Below are 17,024 nucleotides of genomic sequence, written 5' to 3' on the forward strand. Positions count from 1 at the left end.
CAGTTATCAGCAAGCAATAGAAACCAGCACTAGGGCTCAAGTTTTTTGACCCTAATGAAGTTACCCAGTGCTTCTTTCACACCACATGGGGTCATTTTCAAATGAGTTTAAGTAATCATAAAAGATGCCTCCCTCCAGATCTTTACCTTCGAAAAACTATTCTTTATCCAGAAAACAGACCTATCTTGAGATAGGTCTGTTAAATACTATATTCGTTATCTGTGCTGTGTAACAAATTACCCCCAGATGTAATGACTTAGAACAATAAACCTTGATTATCTCACACAGTTGTTGTAGGTCAGGAATCCTGGAGAGCTGAGATGGGTGATTCTGCCTCAGAGCATCTCATAAGGTTGCAGTCAACATGTTGGCCAGGGCTGCAGTCATGTGATGGCCTGAGTGGGGCTGGAGGATCTGCTTCCAGGGTTCACTGACATTCCTTGTAAATGAGGACTGATTGTTGGCAGAAGCCTCAGCTTCTCACCAAACGGACCTCCCCATAGGGCTGCTTGAGTGTCCTTATAACATGGCAGCTGACTTCCACCAGAGTGAGTGATCAAGAGAAAGAGCATGGAGGAAGCCACAGGGCCTTGTATGACCCAACCACACACCATCACTTCTGCTGCACTCTATTCGTGAGAGTCACTAAATACAAGCCACACTCAGGAAGAGGGGCATTAGTCTCCCATCTTTCAAAGAAAGGAATATCAAGGAACTTTTGGAAATATTTGAAAACCACCACAGGTAATTAGCCTTTAAGTGTCACAGAATAGAAAATATCCCTTGCTCCTACTTCTCTTTTCACTTTCACTTTGAATCCTTTCCTTGGTTGAATAGTTATCCTGTACAAGACAGCAGGGCCTGACCTAGTAGTGACCCGAGACTGGGCTTTTCAGGATGATGATGATGATGATGATGATGATGATGATAGCTAAGACTTTCATAGCTTACTAGGCCAGGCACTGTTCTAAGAACTTCATATATGTTAATTCACTTAATTCTCCCAATAACACTATGAAATAGGTACAATTATCATCTCCATTTTACAGATGAAAAGACTGAGGCACAGAGAGATAGAGTCATTTGACCACAACCAGTGAGTACTATAGACCAGATAATCTGGCTGCAACAGTCATGCTCTCAACCACTCTGTGCTCTCCTGGTTATGGCAAACATAAAAGATTTCTCAGACCCTCTTATTCACTTGGGGCCATTTGGATTTGGGAGAAAATTAGACAGATCGTTATAGACCAAAGTGAAGAGCTCAGAGAGGGAAGAAGAAAAATCAAGGATAAAAAAAAAAAGTTTACAGAATTCTTTTTAAGAGCTGAGCCGTAGCATCAAGCACAGGGTCCAAGCTGCGGATGATGACTAGAGGAATTACTGCAAACTGCGGATCCACGTACGAGGCTAAGATTGGAGGCATGAAAACTTGTTGGTTGCCTTTGTTTGAAGGTGGTTAGACCATCTGGTAATAACTAGGTTAATGGATTTTCAGCAACCTTGCTTTTCTGTGGTCTACACAAGCAGATTGATCCCAAACAACATACTGACGATTGAGTTTTTTCAGAACGTATGCACCTTCAGGATTTTTTTAAGAAATAAAAGTATATTATAGAGTTGTGCTGGTTTTCTTTCTTAACTTGCTATCTCTGTCTCCATTGTAATAACCAAGTATATAAGATATTTATATCTCAAGATTTCCTTTAGCTTCGCCAAGGTAGACATAGGCAGTAACATTAGGGAGGTGGTAGGATTCCTCTACAAAAATAATATGCACCCATTTAAATTGTGTACTAAAAATTCTTTCTTTCCGTATAATGAGGAAGGGATTCACCTTTGAATGTATCTTCATCCAAACTAGCCCTTATTATTCAGAGTATACTAATATAGAAGCCCTGGATGAGGCTTCTACTTCAGAATTCTCGCCAGCCTCCAGTAGATATTAAACCCCAAAGAGACATTATGCTTTCCTTTTTCCAAGTGTGGTATTCAATGGAAATGTCTGGTCCAGACCAGAAAATAAATGATGCATATCTAGACATTTCATCCTTGAGGTGAATGGTCTGTTGGATTAAAGAAGAAGACCCAAGAGTGAACTGAGGCTCTCAGATAAACTTTCCAGTTTGTGGAACAATCCCAAGCCAATTTATAGAATGCTGAAGGCTAAAATTCAGGAAAATATCCCAGCCCTTTTGTCATCCAACTCACACCATCACTCTACTCGCCAGTCAAATTTTACATTGATAGATGTGGGGTTTGTATTATTGTGATTTCTGCAGGTCTTTAAAAGGGCTACATTAGGGAGAATATTTCTCTCTGAAGCTGGAGCCTACATGCTTTAGAACAAAATACATGCTTTCCTGTCAAAAAAGGAAATATAGTGAGGAGCTGACTTTTTTTAAGGAGTCATACTGAGGAAGGGAGAAGAATACTTTTTGCATGTATCTATGTGGTAAGTGGGAGGAAATTTAGTGCAGAAATCTGCTCAGATTAGCCTAAAATAGAGTTTCTAGATGAAATTTGCTGCTTACCTCTGTTGTTATTACACGATCCTATCGTCAATGATTGACAAAAGAGTCACTGTCTTTTTTAAGCTATTCAGTGCTAGGAGTTACCAAGTGGAATTTCACCTGTCGTGTGTGCGTGTGTGTGTGTGTGTGTGTGTGCGCGTGCGCGCGCCCTGATGACCAGCTTAAAGGACAAGACGGTGCGGTGTAGATCAACCCAAGCTGATGCTGGTCTAATAACACACTCATGTACATGACATTAGGTTCCAACATTTTTCAAAGGCGCCCTCTGACTCTGTTGCCAGATACCATATTTACAAGAAGAGCTGGCCTCCAGTCCAGATTGCCTGCACACTGAGTGGTGAGGGGTGCACATCTTTCCAGAGAAGAATGAAACATTTTTGGTTCCTTCTCTTCCCACCATCTCCCAAGTAGAGAAAGGAAAAGTGGATTACAGTGTTCACAAGCTTGGGAAGCCACTGAACAAACCACAACTTCTGGGAAAGAAGGTATAGAGCTTTAAGTTGTAGAATCCTCTGAATGTGAACCAAAGAACTGAGCTTGGAATTTGGGGACTGGGAAAATAACTGTGTAGGAGCCTCAAGTTGTGAATGCTGCTGGGACATCTGAGAGACACAAACAGGGCCCTTCCCTTGCACTCTGTATCCCTCACCCAACCTCACTGGCTTTCCCTTTACAGGAGAAGACACACACACACTATAAAACAAAAATGAAAAAGCAGTTTTACCTTCCTTTCACCACACACACAAAACCCTTGTTTTTCTCATTTTGTTTTCCATGTTGACACTTTGTTACCTGCAAGCATTTTTAAAAGCAGAGGTCAAGTAGGGGGCAGGGGGAAATGGGTGAAGGTGGTCAAAAGGTAGAAAACATCTGGGGACGTAATGTACGGCCTGGGGACTATGGTTACCAACACTGTCTTGTGTATTTAAAAGTTAGGAGTAGATCTTAAAAGTTTTCATCATAAGGAAGAAATATTGTAACTGTGTGAGGTGATGAATATTAACTAGATTTATTGTGGTGATCATTTTACAATATATATGTATATCAAATAATTATGTTGTACACCTTACACTTACACAATATTATTTGTCAATTATATCTTAATGAAACTGGGGAAATTGTTAAAAATAAAAGCATGAGGTATGAGGTCACTTGCCCTTACTTTTTGTTTTTAAATCGTGACCCCCTTTAGCTGTAATGACTGATTGGCAGGCTCAATCAGATGCTTATGGCTGGTTAATGTCATAAAGTTTTTAAGCCATGATGAAAGATAATTCTTACTCTCCCTTGCTTGAGCTGTAGAGTGTTTCCTCAGCTTCTCCACCGTGCTCTTAGGAAAAACATTCCTGTTGTGCATACATGGAACTAAACCAAACCAACCGGGATAAAGGACACCTAAGTAAGGTGCCCTCCACCCACTTCTCGCTCACTCCCAGTTTTACAGGGCCAGTTGCAAGCGGTGGCCAGCTGGAATCCTGGGGGGAAGTAAATTAACTGGAAACTCGAGTCACTGCTGCAGTCCCCTGGAATAAAGGAACGAATGCCAGTGCAGCATGGCACCAGAGCCCACCTCTGGCTACTGCCCACACAACTCAGAGCAGTTCTGTGCTCAGGCTGGAAAGCACGCAGACTCTGTCTGCCTTCTGCGTATTTGCCTGTAGGATGGAGGCCAGGCCACAAACTTTCACACTTCTCGGATGCTCTAAACGCAAGGAGCTCAGAGAGAATGCTTCCTAAAGGAACTAAAAGAGGTGTCTTTCCACATATCTAACTCGGGATAAATATTATAACCCTATTTACTTCTTGAGAAAAAGCTTCAATCATAGTTCCAAGTTTCTATCAGTGATATGACTATATTACTACTACTACTGGTATAGTAGTAGTTTTTATTATGATATTTCAGGAATAGCATTTCTAATTATCTTGTGGATTTTTGCTTTCTTAGGAAGAAGGAATAAATAAAAAGTTGCTTGGCTTTTCAAGACAGAAGAGGGATGGTAAAGGTAAAAATAAGTAAATAAAGTAGATAAGAGACTCATTTGTTGCAAAATAACAAATAATAAAGTGGTGCTTTAAGATAACAGACTTGCCCCACACCCAGGTTCTTTCATAAAGAAAAAGATGAGGGAGGGAGGGAGGGAGGGAAGGCAAAAGAAAGATCTTATTATTTAGGATTTAAATTATATCAACCCAGCACAGCAAACCCTCTTTTGAAATAGCTGCCTCTTTGTAGGACACACACCTTAGTCTTGCTAAGAACACAGAAATTCATAAGTTTAAAACTTACTGGGAACTTCACAAATTAGAGAAAAGAAATAAGGCAGATTTGCATCCTTTTTTCCATTAAACCTTGCCATCAAGAATGTATTCTACAATAATTTCCTTCAGGCAATTTCATTCCCAATTTTCACTGTTTTTTATTTTCAAGGGAACAAAACAGACCCACACTTTCTTTACCTAACACTAGCCTGAAGAATCTATTGAATTATATTGATTTTTCTCCCTTTGAACACAAGCTCATTAACCTGAAACACTAAGGGGATAACTATATTTCACTGAGCCTATAACTGAGTGTCTGAAAACAAAAAGATCCCAAGACAGTGATACAGCTCTCTCCCTGGGATTCCCAATTTTTTTTTTTTTTTGGCAAATTCAGCTGCAGAAGCTGTGACATTGCTTCCTTAATCCTAGAGAGTTTCACATCAGTTAGAAGCAGCTTTCTTTAAATGTATCCTTCTTTATTGTAATGTTTAGCAAAATCCGGGTTCCCAACTTTCCACCAACTTCTGTATTCTTACAAGCTACTGGGGAGAAAATGTTAGCATCCAACAGCCGTGCGGCGCTGACAGCAGGCTCCGCTGCCTCCTCTCAGCTAAGTGAGCTAGGGCTGAATTGAGAAGCTATCTTGGATGTATGGAAATGAGGTCTCCTCCAAAACCCCCGGGGACTTCCTAGCAAAGGAAAAAGCCATCAGGAAAAAATTAGACAACACAGACAGCAGAGGCAGCCTGCTGGACAAGTCTCTCCAAGAAGCCCAATGAGTGGGGCTGCATTTATCTTCCCAAACCAGGAGATGTGACCCCACTCTTCCAAAATAATAATCATGTAACAGCTATTTTACCCAAGAAACCAATATAAAGTGCTTGTGGTTTTGACTTTTATTTGAGATCTCTGATGAGATCAAATGATCTATACCCTTTCATTCAAGGCAACAGACGTCTTCAACTGTTTTTTAATTTGATTTATCCTTTGAAACAGAAAGTGCATTACATTTAACTGGTCTTGCAAAGGGGGTTTTCTTCTCTTTACAAACCGAATTCCTTATATAAATTAATAAAAGTTAAAGATGCTAATATATCACCGTTATTAGCTTAAAAAAGAAAACAATTTACATAGTCTATAGTATTCTTATGATACAAAACACTTCAAATTCAATTACAGCAACTAAATGGATTTTTATGTTTCTGACCCAGAGCAGTTGTAACAATTCCCACCATCTACTTTAACACGCATTTTTATCAGAAAGGAGTTAAATTAAATACAAGCTATTGTAGCCCCTCCCTCCCCAACACTTTCTTTAAATCACTAATAAATAGCAACAAACGACTGTGCAATTTCGGAGAGAAACAGAGAGGCAGGCCTGAGGCCCTTCCTGGTTCCAAGTGTTCTACTTCAAGTCCTGGAGGCGGGAGCCGGGTGCGGAGCCAGGGGTGGTCCGGGAAGAGCGAGAGGGATGAAGGGGAGACGGGATTGATCAAATCCCACCCGGGAGGGCAGCGGGCGAGGGAGGACGAGGACATTCTTTACTACGCTCCTCCAGTTAAGCAAAGGGGAACGTGGGTTGAATCGCTCTTAAAAGGGGAAGGGTAGCAGGAAGAAGGAGGTCCATCTTTTTATACCAAATTCAAAAAAGCATTTTACATTTTAAATATCCACAATAAAGTAACTCCTAGTCAGTGAGACTCACGATTTATTTACAAAGAGCCTTCAACAGGCCACTTCAGTCGGCACAGCAGTTTGTGCGGGAGAAACACCCCTCTTCCCATCTGTGGCGGCCGCCCGCCCGCGTGGCTCCGAGGTCCCCCGCGCGGTGGGTCGTCGACGGGTCCAGAGGCCCTCTCAGCGCCCCCGCCCCGGCCAGCGGCCGCAAGACAGAGGCGGGGGCGCGGGGGGGACACGGGAGGGGGGACGCGACTAGGACACCGAGCGGGGCGGGAGGGTGGCCCAGCTGCGGCGTCTGTTGCGTTAGTCTTGCGGTGTATTTCGTGGTCTTCTCTGCCTTCTCATCATCCTCCGAGTCTCTCTCCCCCGCCCCGCTCAACTTCTAGGTTAAAAAAATAGATATGTACATCTTAGAAAATAGCAAAGGGCCCCGGCAGGCGGGGCCGTGTCCTCCGGGCCCCAAGGAGCGGGAAGACGGGACGCGCGGTCCCCGCGGTCGCCGCGGGGTGGCCGGAGGCCGGGCGGGCGGCGGGCGCTCAGGACGAGCTCTCGTTCTCGGACGCGTGCAGCAGGAGGCCGCCGCCGCCGCTGCCGGACTTGTGCTTCTTCAGCAGCTGCGTGATTTTCTCGTCGTCCGAGTTGGGGTCCAGGGGCTTGTTGTAGTCGTCGTCCTCCTCCTCGTTCTCCGAGGCCCCTTTCAGCCGCTCGGTTTCCGAGTCCTGCTTCTTCTTGGCCGTGGCCATCTCGGCTGCGTGCTTCTTCCTCCACTTGGTCCGGCGGTTCTGGAACCAAACCTGGGGGCCGAGAAAGCGGAGAAGAGGGGAGACAGGGGAGGAAGGAATTTCAGGTGAGCAGAGCCAGGCAATGCCTTCTCTCCCACCTCCCGCAGTCGCTCCTGCGGGCCCCTGACGTCTTGACACCCTCCCTCAGAGCCCTCCCAGGTCTGGGCCGTTGAAGTCGGTCTCCACTGCCCCAGCTTCCTCCGAGTATCAGGCACCAACAAACTGACTGCCGTTGCCATAGAGATGGTAACACAAGAGTATTGAGGTTGTCAGTGAGCGATTTCTCAGAAAAGAAAAAAACTTGGAAACTTAAAATGAGTTTCCCTAAAAGAGTTCGCTTGCCTACTTTCGTTTGAAGTAGAAAACTTTTCCCTTTCGTAAAGTTGCCTCATAATGACTGCGATTCTGTTCGTTTTTAACTTTCTTAGATTAAGGTATTTCAAGCAATCTGAAGTGTACTGGCTTTTTAGTGTGATTTGTGGGAGAGACACAGCATTCACCCCAATTACCTCTGTTCTTTTCACTTTGGGGTATTTGTCTGTTTCACTTATTTCAGTTCTGAACACACACAAATATGGTAGGTAAACACTCGCCTCCCCATTTACACTTGTAATGTATGATGTAAAGTTTTAAAAAAATCTGCTAAAACAGAAACCTCAAATAGTAATAATAACCAACATAAATGCATGAAAATATTTAAATTTGAAAATATTTAATATTTAAAAGTTGAAATCATCATAGTAGTTTGTGTGTCTTTCTCTGTCTCTCTGGTTTAATGTTTTTCATAAAACCGAAGTCAAAGTAAGAATTTTCATCAGTTATTTTTTTTAAGTGAAATTTTGCCAGTTACATTACTTCCCACTATTAGCATGCCTAGTCTTTCACATATTATTTTAATATTGTCCCTCCCTAAGACATTCATTTTTATACAAATATTTTAAACCTATTCACCATGTTTGACATCGTGTTTGATACATATATTTTAACCTAAAGCATCAGCAATAGCAACCAATTTCCCAAACATATTGAATCATCCTCTATTTATGCTTCTCATCCATTTTCTCATCCGTTATGTATTTATCTACAGAATCAGAATTGTTAAGAAAGTGATTTTTAGTTTCTTTATACAGCTATAATAATTCACTTCTAGCCACGCCGACATATTTATGGTGACAAATGAAGACCTCCAGATTACTGTGGTAGGCTCTGTACCAACCACTGCAAAAATAATTTTAACTGTGATGGTACTCTAATGGTCACATACAAAATCACTCCTGAAATGCATTTTATGGTGCTTGTCTGTGGGGAAATACTCTCTGACCAGCAGATATGGCTAACGTTATCCCTACTTAATTTTAAAAGCAACAATATAACTAATGGAAACAGACTTAAACACACACACACGCCTATATATATATATATATGTATATATATATATATATATATACATATATATAATATAATGAAAAAGAGGAACAAAAGAGAATACCGGAAATATAGGAAACCACTAGATTTAAAGTACCTAGCTGTTTCAATCCCTTTATATTTAAGGGAAAGATTTCTCCAATTTGATTCCCTGGAAATACACCATACAACTCAATTATAAGGTAAGTGACATATTAATTATAATTTGTTGTCATAAACAGTAAAACATCTTACATCTATTGATAAACTTATATTTCATAATACAGTAATAATCTTGTCAATTCATTTGGAAAAGTACTATTCCAAAGTGGCTGCCTCAGGTAAGCTAAAAGCAGATGCATCCATGCTACGTGGTTAGATCTTGCGGATTTATTGGGGGTTTTTTAACCTGCAAGTTAATACAGTAGCACTATAATGCTGATCTACATTAGGAAATTATATAACTAGTGGAGCCTGAACTGACAAACAAAAGCTTGAATATCCTTACAAATAGAATACATAGAAGCTATCCAACTGGCCTGGTCTATTCTCAGGGCTGATATTTCCGTAATGCTTTTATTCTCTAATAATGGCGAGTTCCCCCAGCACATGCTGCTATCTAGATGAACCTAATTTCAAAGGCGGAGGCTTGATTCCTTTTGTTCATCAACAGTTTGCCCGCCCGAGAGACCCCAGAGCCTTTGTAACCTCCCCCTCCACCCCCTTCGCTGATCTCATCTCTCCCCATGCTTCTCGGACTGCACCCTCGGGCGGCTGTTTGTTAGTTTGGGGTGTGTGTGTGTGTGTGTGTGTGTGTGCGCACACGCGCGCATGACGTACATGGGGGAGCTCTCCCTCGAGGTTTGCAAGGTCCACTCACCTTGACCTGACTCTCCGTCATCCCCAACGAATAGGCCAAGCGAGCCCTCTCGGGCCCCGCCAAGTATTTCGTTTGCTCGAAAGTCTTCTCCAGGGCGAAGATCTGCTGGCCCGAGAACGTGGGTCTCGTGTGTTTTCTCTTCCCATCTTTGTCCAACAAAATGGATCCTTGATCTACGAGAACAGATTAAAAAAAGAAAGGAAGGGGGGAAACAACCAGTTACGAGCGGCTCCGCTGAGAAGAGACGAACTCCAGAAACAACGTTGTGGTGGGAAAGGCAAGTGTATTCCGCGGCGGCCACGAGAAGTGCCGTGGTGCTTGCAGTCCCACGGCGCTTCTCGCTTTGCCTTCTTACACCCACCTGTTTTTTTAAAAGCGCGTGTGTTTGGAGACGCAGTAAATAACCTTCTGCCCAACAACGACGTCCAACAGAGGGAGCGCACTGCTGAAGTTTGCCGAGGCCCAATCTCTAGGCCAGTAAATTGAGGCGTGTGGGAGGGGAGCGGGGGTGGGAAAGTCCCCTCTCACCGCCTCGTCTAGTTGGGGCTCGTTCGGTCCCGGGGCCTTTGCATGGGGGTGACTAGTTTTGTTCCTTGACCGCTTTCCTAACCTGTGCCCGCGCAACAAAGAGCGCCTTGTTTTTGGAACACAAGAGAGCTAAATCGCCCCCCAGTCGAACGCCGCTGCGGCCGAGGGGGAGGGGGCGCCGCCTTTGTTGGCGGTCCCTACGTGGCCATCCAAACGAATACAATAACGTCTCCCCGACAGCCGCCCCCGCCCCGGCCGCCCCTGTCCCGAGGCTTCCGAAGGGAGCCTCCTCTTGGCTCCCCCAGCTTCCCTCAGTTACTGCCGCTCAGCCACACGAAAGAGATCAGGAGACAGAAGAAACTTCGGGGACTCGGTCAAAAGCAAAGAACAGAGCGAGAAAAGGACCGGGGACTGGCCCCTAAATGCCACCTGGGAGTATGGGAGCTTCCGCGGCGCGCTGGCCAACTACCTATAAGATTAGGGGGATCCTGGGGTAACTCAGTTGGTTTCGAGCAAGATCTTTGCGGGATGTTGCATTTTCCCCCGTCCTTGTCCTTTTACCTCGTTCTTCCTCCGGTTCTTTCTCATATTAGGATGTTGAGAGCCACAATGCCCCTCAATACATCCGGGGCCGAGGCAGGTGGAAAAGCGAGGGCCCAGCGGTGGGGAGCGGCCCGAAGTGGCGCTTGCCCTCCTCCATGGGCCGCGGACCTGTCTTCAGTGGGCTCACCTGGGCTGAGCGTACTCGGGGGACGAGGGGTGGTGGTGGTGAGGGCGACGAGGTGAGGTGGGGACACCCTGGACCGAGACGTACATGCAAACACACGCGTTCGGCTCAGGGCTGTGGAGGGCTCGCCGCTGCCGGTCCCCACCGGTTCGTAGCCAGGAGGCCAGTCAGGCTGGCGAAGGTCGAGTGGGACTTCAGCATGGGACACTGGAAAGCTGGGGTGCGGGCCGGAGCACAGTAGCCTCTCCTGCCCTCCCCACCTCTTTAACCCAGGAGGGGCATGCGGTTCCGGCCGGGCTGTTCCGGGAGCAGCCAGGGCCTCGGATGAGACACGCCCCGCACCACATTGTGTTCCGTGGAGACGCATGCACACCCGTTCCGCGAGGCGTGCCCAAGGCTTGGGGAGAGGGGGGCGCTTGGACGGAACCATGGAGCTAAGGACAGCGAGAGTTCCTCGCTGAAAGCCCTGGCCCCACCTAACTCGTGCGATTCTGGCGCTGCCAAACTACTCGGCAGGCAAGAGAGTGGACTCGGCATGCACACCAGGGGCCATGACCTGAGAGCAGGCAAAACAAGCACAACTGGGCGCAGTCGATTGTACTCACGAGGAGTGCAGGCCAGGCGTGCGTCCCTCCAGGGCGGGCTCTGCATCACTCCTGGCCAGAAGATAGGCGTCCGGCCGGGGAGCTCGGCTAGCGGCTTGGGGTACCGACCCACGGCGGCCACGGCCGCGGCGCTGGGGCTGAAGTAGAGCCCGGGCGGCGGCGGTGGCGGGCTCAGGCTGCTGAAACGGGGCAGGCCGGCCAGCAGCCCCGCTGGGGTTGAGGCGGCGGCGGCAGCGGCCGCGGCTGCGGCCGCGGCGGCCGAAGCGGAGGAAGCGGAGGTGGACGAGGAAGAGGAGGAGGAGGAGGAACCGGAGGGCGAGGCGGAGGGCAGGGCTGCCCCTGAGGCCACGGGCATGGAAGGCCGGCTCAGGATGTCGTTGATGCCATGTGGGGTGGCGGCCGAGAGCTGCTGCGGGGGGCTGCCCAGGGATGAGAGCCCCCCCGCGGCCGGGGGCTTCAGGCTGCCTGGGTTGTGGGAGCCCAAAGGCGGGGAGGGTGACGACGAGGAGGACGAGGAGGACGAGGAGGAGGGGGGGCCGGCGGGCAGCGCGGGGTACGCGGCGGGATACAGCGGGGTCTTCATTTCTGCCATGCTGTGCAGGGCGGCCAGGGGCGGGCTGCTGAGCAGGAACGCGCTCTGCCGGGTGCCCTCCATCGCCCCCACCGCTAACATCCCACGATCAGGCCGGAGCCCGCAGCCACGCAGCGGGAGCGCCGGCCGGTGCCCCCGGAGGGGCTCAGGAGAGAGAGAAGCGCCGAGGGCGAGAGCGAGGAGTCGCTCCGCACACCAGGAGGCGACCTGCCAACTGGGCCAAGAATGCAGCCGCTGAGAGTTGCTCTCGTAACTGCGCAGCAGAAATGTCCAAACACACCAGTCGAGAGGCGGTGGCTCGCCGAGACCAGCGAGGGTTCCAGGTGGTTTGGGTTGTCTTTTCCCTCTTAGAGTCCCGGATTCAATCCCGGGCTCTTCTCTCTTCCTCACTTTTTCCTCGCCGCTCAAAGTGCGCTACTTCTCATCTTCTCCCTCTTGGAAATAAGCAAAACAAAACCCCAGCCGGCCCCAGAGAGCTTGTAACAAAGTTAAGAGTCACCGAATCTCCGCTTTGATGTGGGAGAGTGGGGGCTGGCTCTTTTTCTTTGGGGAGGTTCAAAGGACGCCGGGTTCCGCCCGATTAGCTCGTCCAATCTTACTTGGATGCCCTGCTCTTTAGGCCACGAGGTTGATTCGCACTCGGCGCTCGGAGCGCGCAGGGAGGGAGAGCATCCAGCCCACGGGAGGATTTGGCCTCTGAGCGGGCTTCCTCCGCCAGCACAACCCGAGGCTTCTGCGCCAGAAAGGGCAGTGCCACCAATCCCTGCGGCTCCCGGATTCGGCGCGCCGACCTGCCTTCCCCTCTGGGCCACGGGGCACTAGAGTTGCAATATTGAAAAGAAAAAGGGCGAGAAAAACACGGAAAAACAGACTAAGTGAAAAGTCTGACGGCTTCGGTTACAGCTCCACTCGTCTGTCCACTTCTGAAAACGGGCCTGGCGACCCCGGCCGCCCCCCGCCCCCAGCGCCCTCTCTTCCTCTCACTCTCCGCCTTTGCCTCTCCTCTCTCGCATTTTCTTCGCGGCTCTACAGGCTTCGCTCTTCTAAGTCCTGTCCTCTGGCCAAGCTGACCCTCTCCGCGGCTCTTCCACTGCCTCTCTCTCCTCTCCTTTTCCCTTCGGGCCTGACAGTTCAGATGAAGCTCTCAAAGGTAATAAAACATTTGCATCACTCCCTACCCCTCTTTAGCTGGGGGACGAGAGGGAGGGGGAAATGGGGGTCCAAAATGAGAACTTTGAAGGACGTCACTCCGAGGCGGCCGGCAAGGGCGGGGCCGAGGAGCGGGGTGCAGGCCGGGGGGCGTAACCACCGTCTCCAATAGCACTCAGCCTTGGGCCTCGCGTCGCCTCCGGGTCGCGCCCACTCGGGAGCGCCGCGCCCTCTGATTGGCTTAGGAGGACGAGCCGTTGGGCCGCGCCCGCCTCGTTCCCGCCCCCTCCCACTTCCATCCCTCCTGTGGGTGGGGCCCGGAGGCGGGGCCTGGCGAGTGGTGAGGTTCGGCCGCTGGGCCAGTGGACGCCTCAATTAATTGTGTTAAATAAAACGGGAAAGGGGAGGGGGGAGCAGAGATGAAGAGGGTATTACTTTTTAAAGAGAAGAATAATGGAAACCCAACCCTTTTATGGAAAAGCAGTTCATATTCTTCCCTCGCCTCCCCCTGGCCTGCTCGCGTCACCCTACCCCCCTTCCCCCCACTAGCTCGCGACGCCTCACCTCGAACAGAGTCTGGTCTCTTGTAAAATGGAGCTAATGGAGCAGGCAGCCGGCGTAGCCCTGGCCTGGCTCCTTCTTTTGAAGGGATTAATTAAAGGCCATCTGGGCTCTCCCAGGATTGTGTAAATTAATTTGTTGCTCCTTAAGCCTTATAGATGTCCTTAATCCTCTTGTAGGCCTAAGCATCGTCCTTTTCCGTCTTTGCCACCTCCCGCTCTCCTTCGCTGTTCCTTCTCCTTCATTTTCTTTTCATTCCTGGGTCCACCCCCGCCCCCCCCCCACACGATGTTATCATTTATAGGTTTACTCAATTCGCAGGGAACGGAATCAGCTTATTGGGAATATTTATTCCTCGTGTGATGTTTCGACCTGAGAGCTGTGAACTTTTTTAACTTTTCTCCCCTGTGATTATTATTTGTTTTGAGTTTTACGGGGGCAGAATCACCAAAATTGAGGTGGAGTTTTTAGATACAGAAGTACCTGGTTACACCCTCCCCCGCGATCACTGTAAGTTTTTGAAAACCGTCTCCGAAACTCTTACCCCTGCTCTCAAGTCCAGGGTTGTTTCGGGAGATGGAGATGTTCCTGCTTCTGCGCTGTGGTGATGGGATGTCTAAGGTTTGAGTTGGAGGGCGGTTTCCCTTATTCCCTCTCAATTTCTTCCATCCCTGGAGATCTTTAAATGTCCAGCAGGGTTGAGCTGTGTAGACGGGGAGGAGGACCCTTGCACAATTTAGAGATTTCAAGATATTAAAGTAACACACCATTGAGGGGTGGTGACTAGAGTAATTTGGATGAGATCATTAAGTCCAAACTTAATTCGCAGAAAATAGAAATAAACAGCTATAATAAATAAAGGAATAAAATTCCAGCGGCACCACCCATGGTCGGAGTTTGGCTATGAGTGCCAAAAGCACTCATTTGCATCCAAGCACCAAAAGCCAGAGGGATTATTCCGCTTTGATAAACTTCATTTCCGACGCTCTGGTCTTTTAAGGGTGGCAACTTGAGCTTGAGCTTGAGGGGTTTTTGTTTATCTTTTGCCACTTTTATTATTCACTTCTGAGATAAAAGTAAAGTTCCCTTCTTGCTTCCCGACGCTTTTTCATTAACTTCAAGACTGGGCTAAACCCATCACCTCATAGACCTTAGAATCTGACTCCGGGGAAGGTGACGTCTTTCCTCAATGTGAATTATGCTGAGTAGAGCAAGAATAGAGATGATGAGGGGGCTGTCTGTATTTCCCCGCGAGGATGTTTTGCTGGGCTATGGGTCTAAACCCCATGCCCCTTCGGCAGGCCGGGAGACTGCTGCAGGAGAGTGGCGCGTGTAGCCCGGCCCTGCCCCGAGTGTTGGGGTCCTCTGCTTCTCGATTCGTTAAAAACGAAACTTTTTCTCGCCTCGGGAGTCTCCAATACGGAGGTGGCACACAACCTTCCGCCTGGACCGGGCGCCTTGGCCACCAGCGACCCCCTCATATCCCCGGCATTCCTCACAGCATTCTCAAGGACTAGGTAGGAATGGAGAGGGAAGGAGGCCAGTGATTCCCAAAGATTCCAATTTTAAAAAGCTACTCCCCTTTATTTCATGTAAATAGCGTGACCTGGGAAAGAATTGAGCATTTTCCTATTGTAAATTTAGTATCAGATTTGGGGTGGGTGAGGTAGAGACAGAGCAAAATCAAAGAGACTGACCGACACCAGGAGAGATTGATTCAATTGCACCCAACTCCGGGTTAATTGCCATCGCTAAATAGTTGCAAAACTGGGTACGGGTAAGAAGTCTCAATCGTTTGCTTTTACTTATCATTCACACTAGGGAATTAAAATAGCAACATTGTTCTTAATTGTGACAGTAAAAAAAATCTGGGGTCTGTGTACCTCGATCCCCGGGGGGTGAACCCCGGGTGCCTGAATCCCGCGTGGGGCAGTGTGTATTCCAGACGCACACTGCGAGGCGCTGAAGGAAGGCCGGTGCCTCTTGCCTGGTGCTGGTGGTCGTCATCGATCTGCTCCGTCTGTCTCCAGCTGGGAGCCGGGAGAGCGAGGGGCGTCCTCGAAGGGGGTGGGCTGCCCCAGTCTCTCGCGGGGAAAGATAGCCCTGTCCCTCCAGAGCTGAAACCTCCTTCAGGACGGCGTCCTGGAGGAGCAGATCCCGACGCGGATGCGGGAGGCCGGTTTTCGGTCGGGGCCATCTTACACACTGCATACACACGCCCTAGAGAGTCCGGACTTCTCTCCCTCGGGGAACCCCCAGGACCCGCGCGCGCTTCTGCCCACGACCTAATAAAGTCCGGCATTTCTAAGCAACCCCTAGGAATGGAACGTGTCACACGTGGTCGCGACGCCCCCCGCCCCCCGCGTCTCTGAACAGTATATATATATTTGGGGGGACTGTGTTTGAAAGCGAATGATTTGCATCTTAATTGAAAAACAAATGAAAGCGGTTTGGCAAATTCTGAGGTTTCAAAAAGGGCTAAAAAGGGTAGGGGTGAGGAAGGCGACGCACCCCTCTCCAGCCCCTTGACTTTCTTTCACCCTGCAAACAAGGGCCTCAGTTCTCAAGTTACTGTTTTTAGCCCGCTCCTACTATCACGCAGCCTGCGCCACGCACTTGCCCACCCTACCCTCGATCTAACCCTGGACTCAAACGCCTAGTGCGTTGATACTTCTGTTTTAAAATGAAGGAGCAGCCACTAAATTCAGAGTAATTCACAGAAGGAATGCAAATGAAATCTCAGCTAAGTGTACCTAAATTCAGCAGTCTGTCGTGGATGGGTGATAACTATTCTTCCCCAGATATATTAACGTTAAAAGGTCGGGATACTCAAGTGTAGCCACAGGAAGCCAATTCTATATTCGCAGAAGGAGGGAGGAGGGGATGAAGGGAATTTTGTGTGTTTCAGGCCAAAACCCACTAGAAAATGTGTTTGCTTGTATCGTCTGGATGACTTCTTTAATAACTCCACTTCCGCCGACGAGTGGGGCCTGTTCGGGCTGAACCCAGAGGCCAGCTGGGTTTACGTTCATGTTAAAAAAGGGGTCTACTGGGCAGGTAAGTGGCAACTCAAGGGAGAAAGAAGAATGTCCACTCTCTTGGAACAACCCAGTGTCAGAGAAGGAGAACCGGCGAGGAGGGAGAGCACGGCTGTCTGCATCTTTGCAACCCGTAAACGCGGCAGGATGGGAACGCGACCCTTGGCCGCTTCTGCTGACCGGGAATTAACGAGACTACTTGGGAAGGGCTGGGGTAGCGAGGGGCCAACAATGCTGGGTGGGGAAGAGCGCTGGGGGATCCTTCTGTCGGCGGTCTCCCAG

The 17,024-nt window shown here is 48.6% G+C and overlaps 1 protein-coding gene across 1 annotated transcript; it reads right to left on the reverse strand.

The window, feature by feature from the left end:
- Window positions 1-6,921: 6,921 nt before the first annotated feature.
- NKX6-1 (NK6 homeobox 1) lies at window positions 6,922-13,242 on the reverse strand. Its single transcript, XM_007106860.4, has 3 exons — window positions 11,403-13,242; window positions 9,543-9,715; window positions 6,922-7,270 (listed from the first exon to the last, which is right to left on the reverse strand). Exons 1-3 carry the CDS (start codon window positions 12,073-12,075, stop codon window positions 7,013-7,015), a joined length of 1,104 nt encoding a protein of 367 aa, XP_007106922.2. The 5' UTR covers window positions 12,076-13,242; the 3' UTR covers window positions 6,922-7,012.
- Between the last annotated feature and the right edge of the window lie 3,782 nt (window positions 13,243-17,024).

Source organism: Physeter macrocephalus, chromosome 7 (assembly GCF_002837175.3).
Source record: "Physeter macrocephalus isolate SW-GA chromosome 7, ASM283717v5, whole genome shotgun sequence".
NCBI classification, from domain to species: Eukaryota; Metazoa; Chordata; class Mammalia; order Artiodactyla; family Physeteridae; genus Physeter; species Physeter macrocephalus.

Coding starts and splice junctions, on each gene's coding strand:
- NKX6-1 (XM_007106860.4), bottom strand. CDS start 12,075: ATGTTAGCGGTGGGGGCGATGGAGGGCACCCGGCAGAGCGCGTTCCTG. Junction 9,716..11,402: donor ACGCCTGGCCTGCACTCCTC/GTGAGTACAATC, acceptor CTGTTCTCGTAG/ATCAAGGATCCATTTTGTTG. Junction 7,271..9,542: donor TGACGGAGAGTCAGGTCAAG/GTGAGTGGACCT, acceptor CTCGGCCCCCAG/GTTTGGTTCCAGAACCGCCG.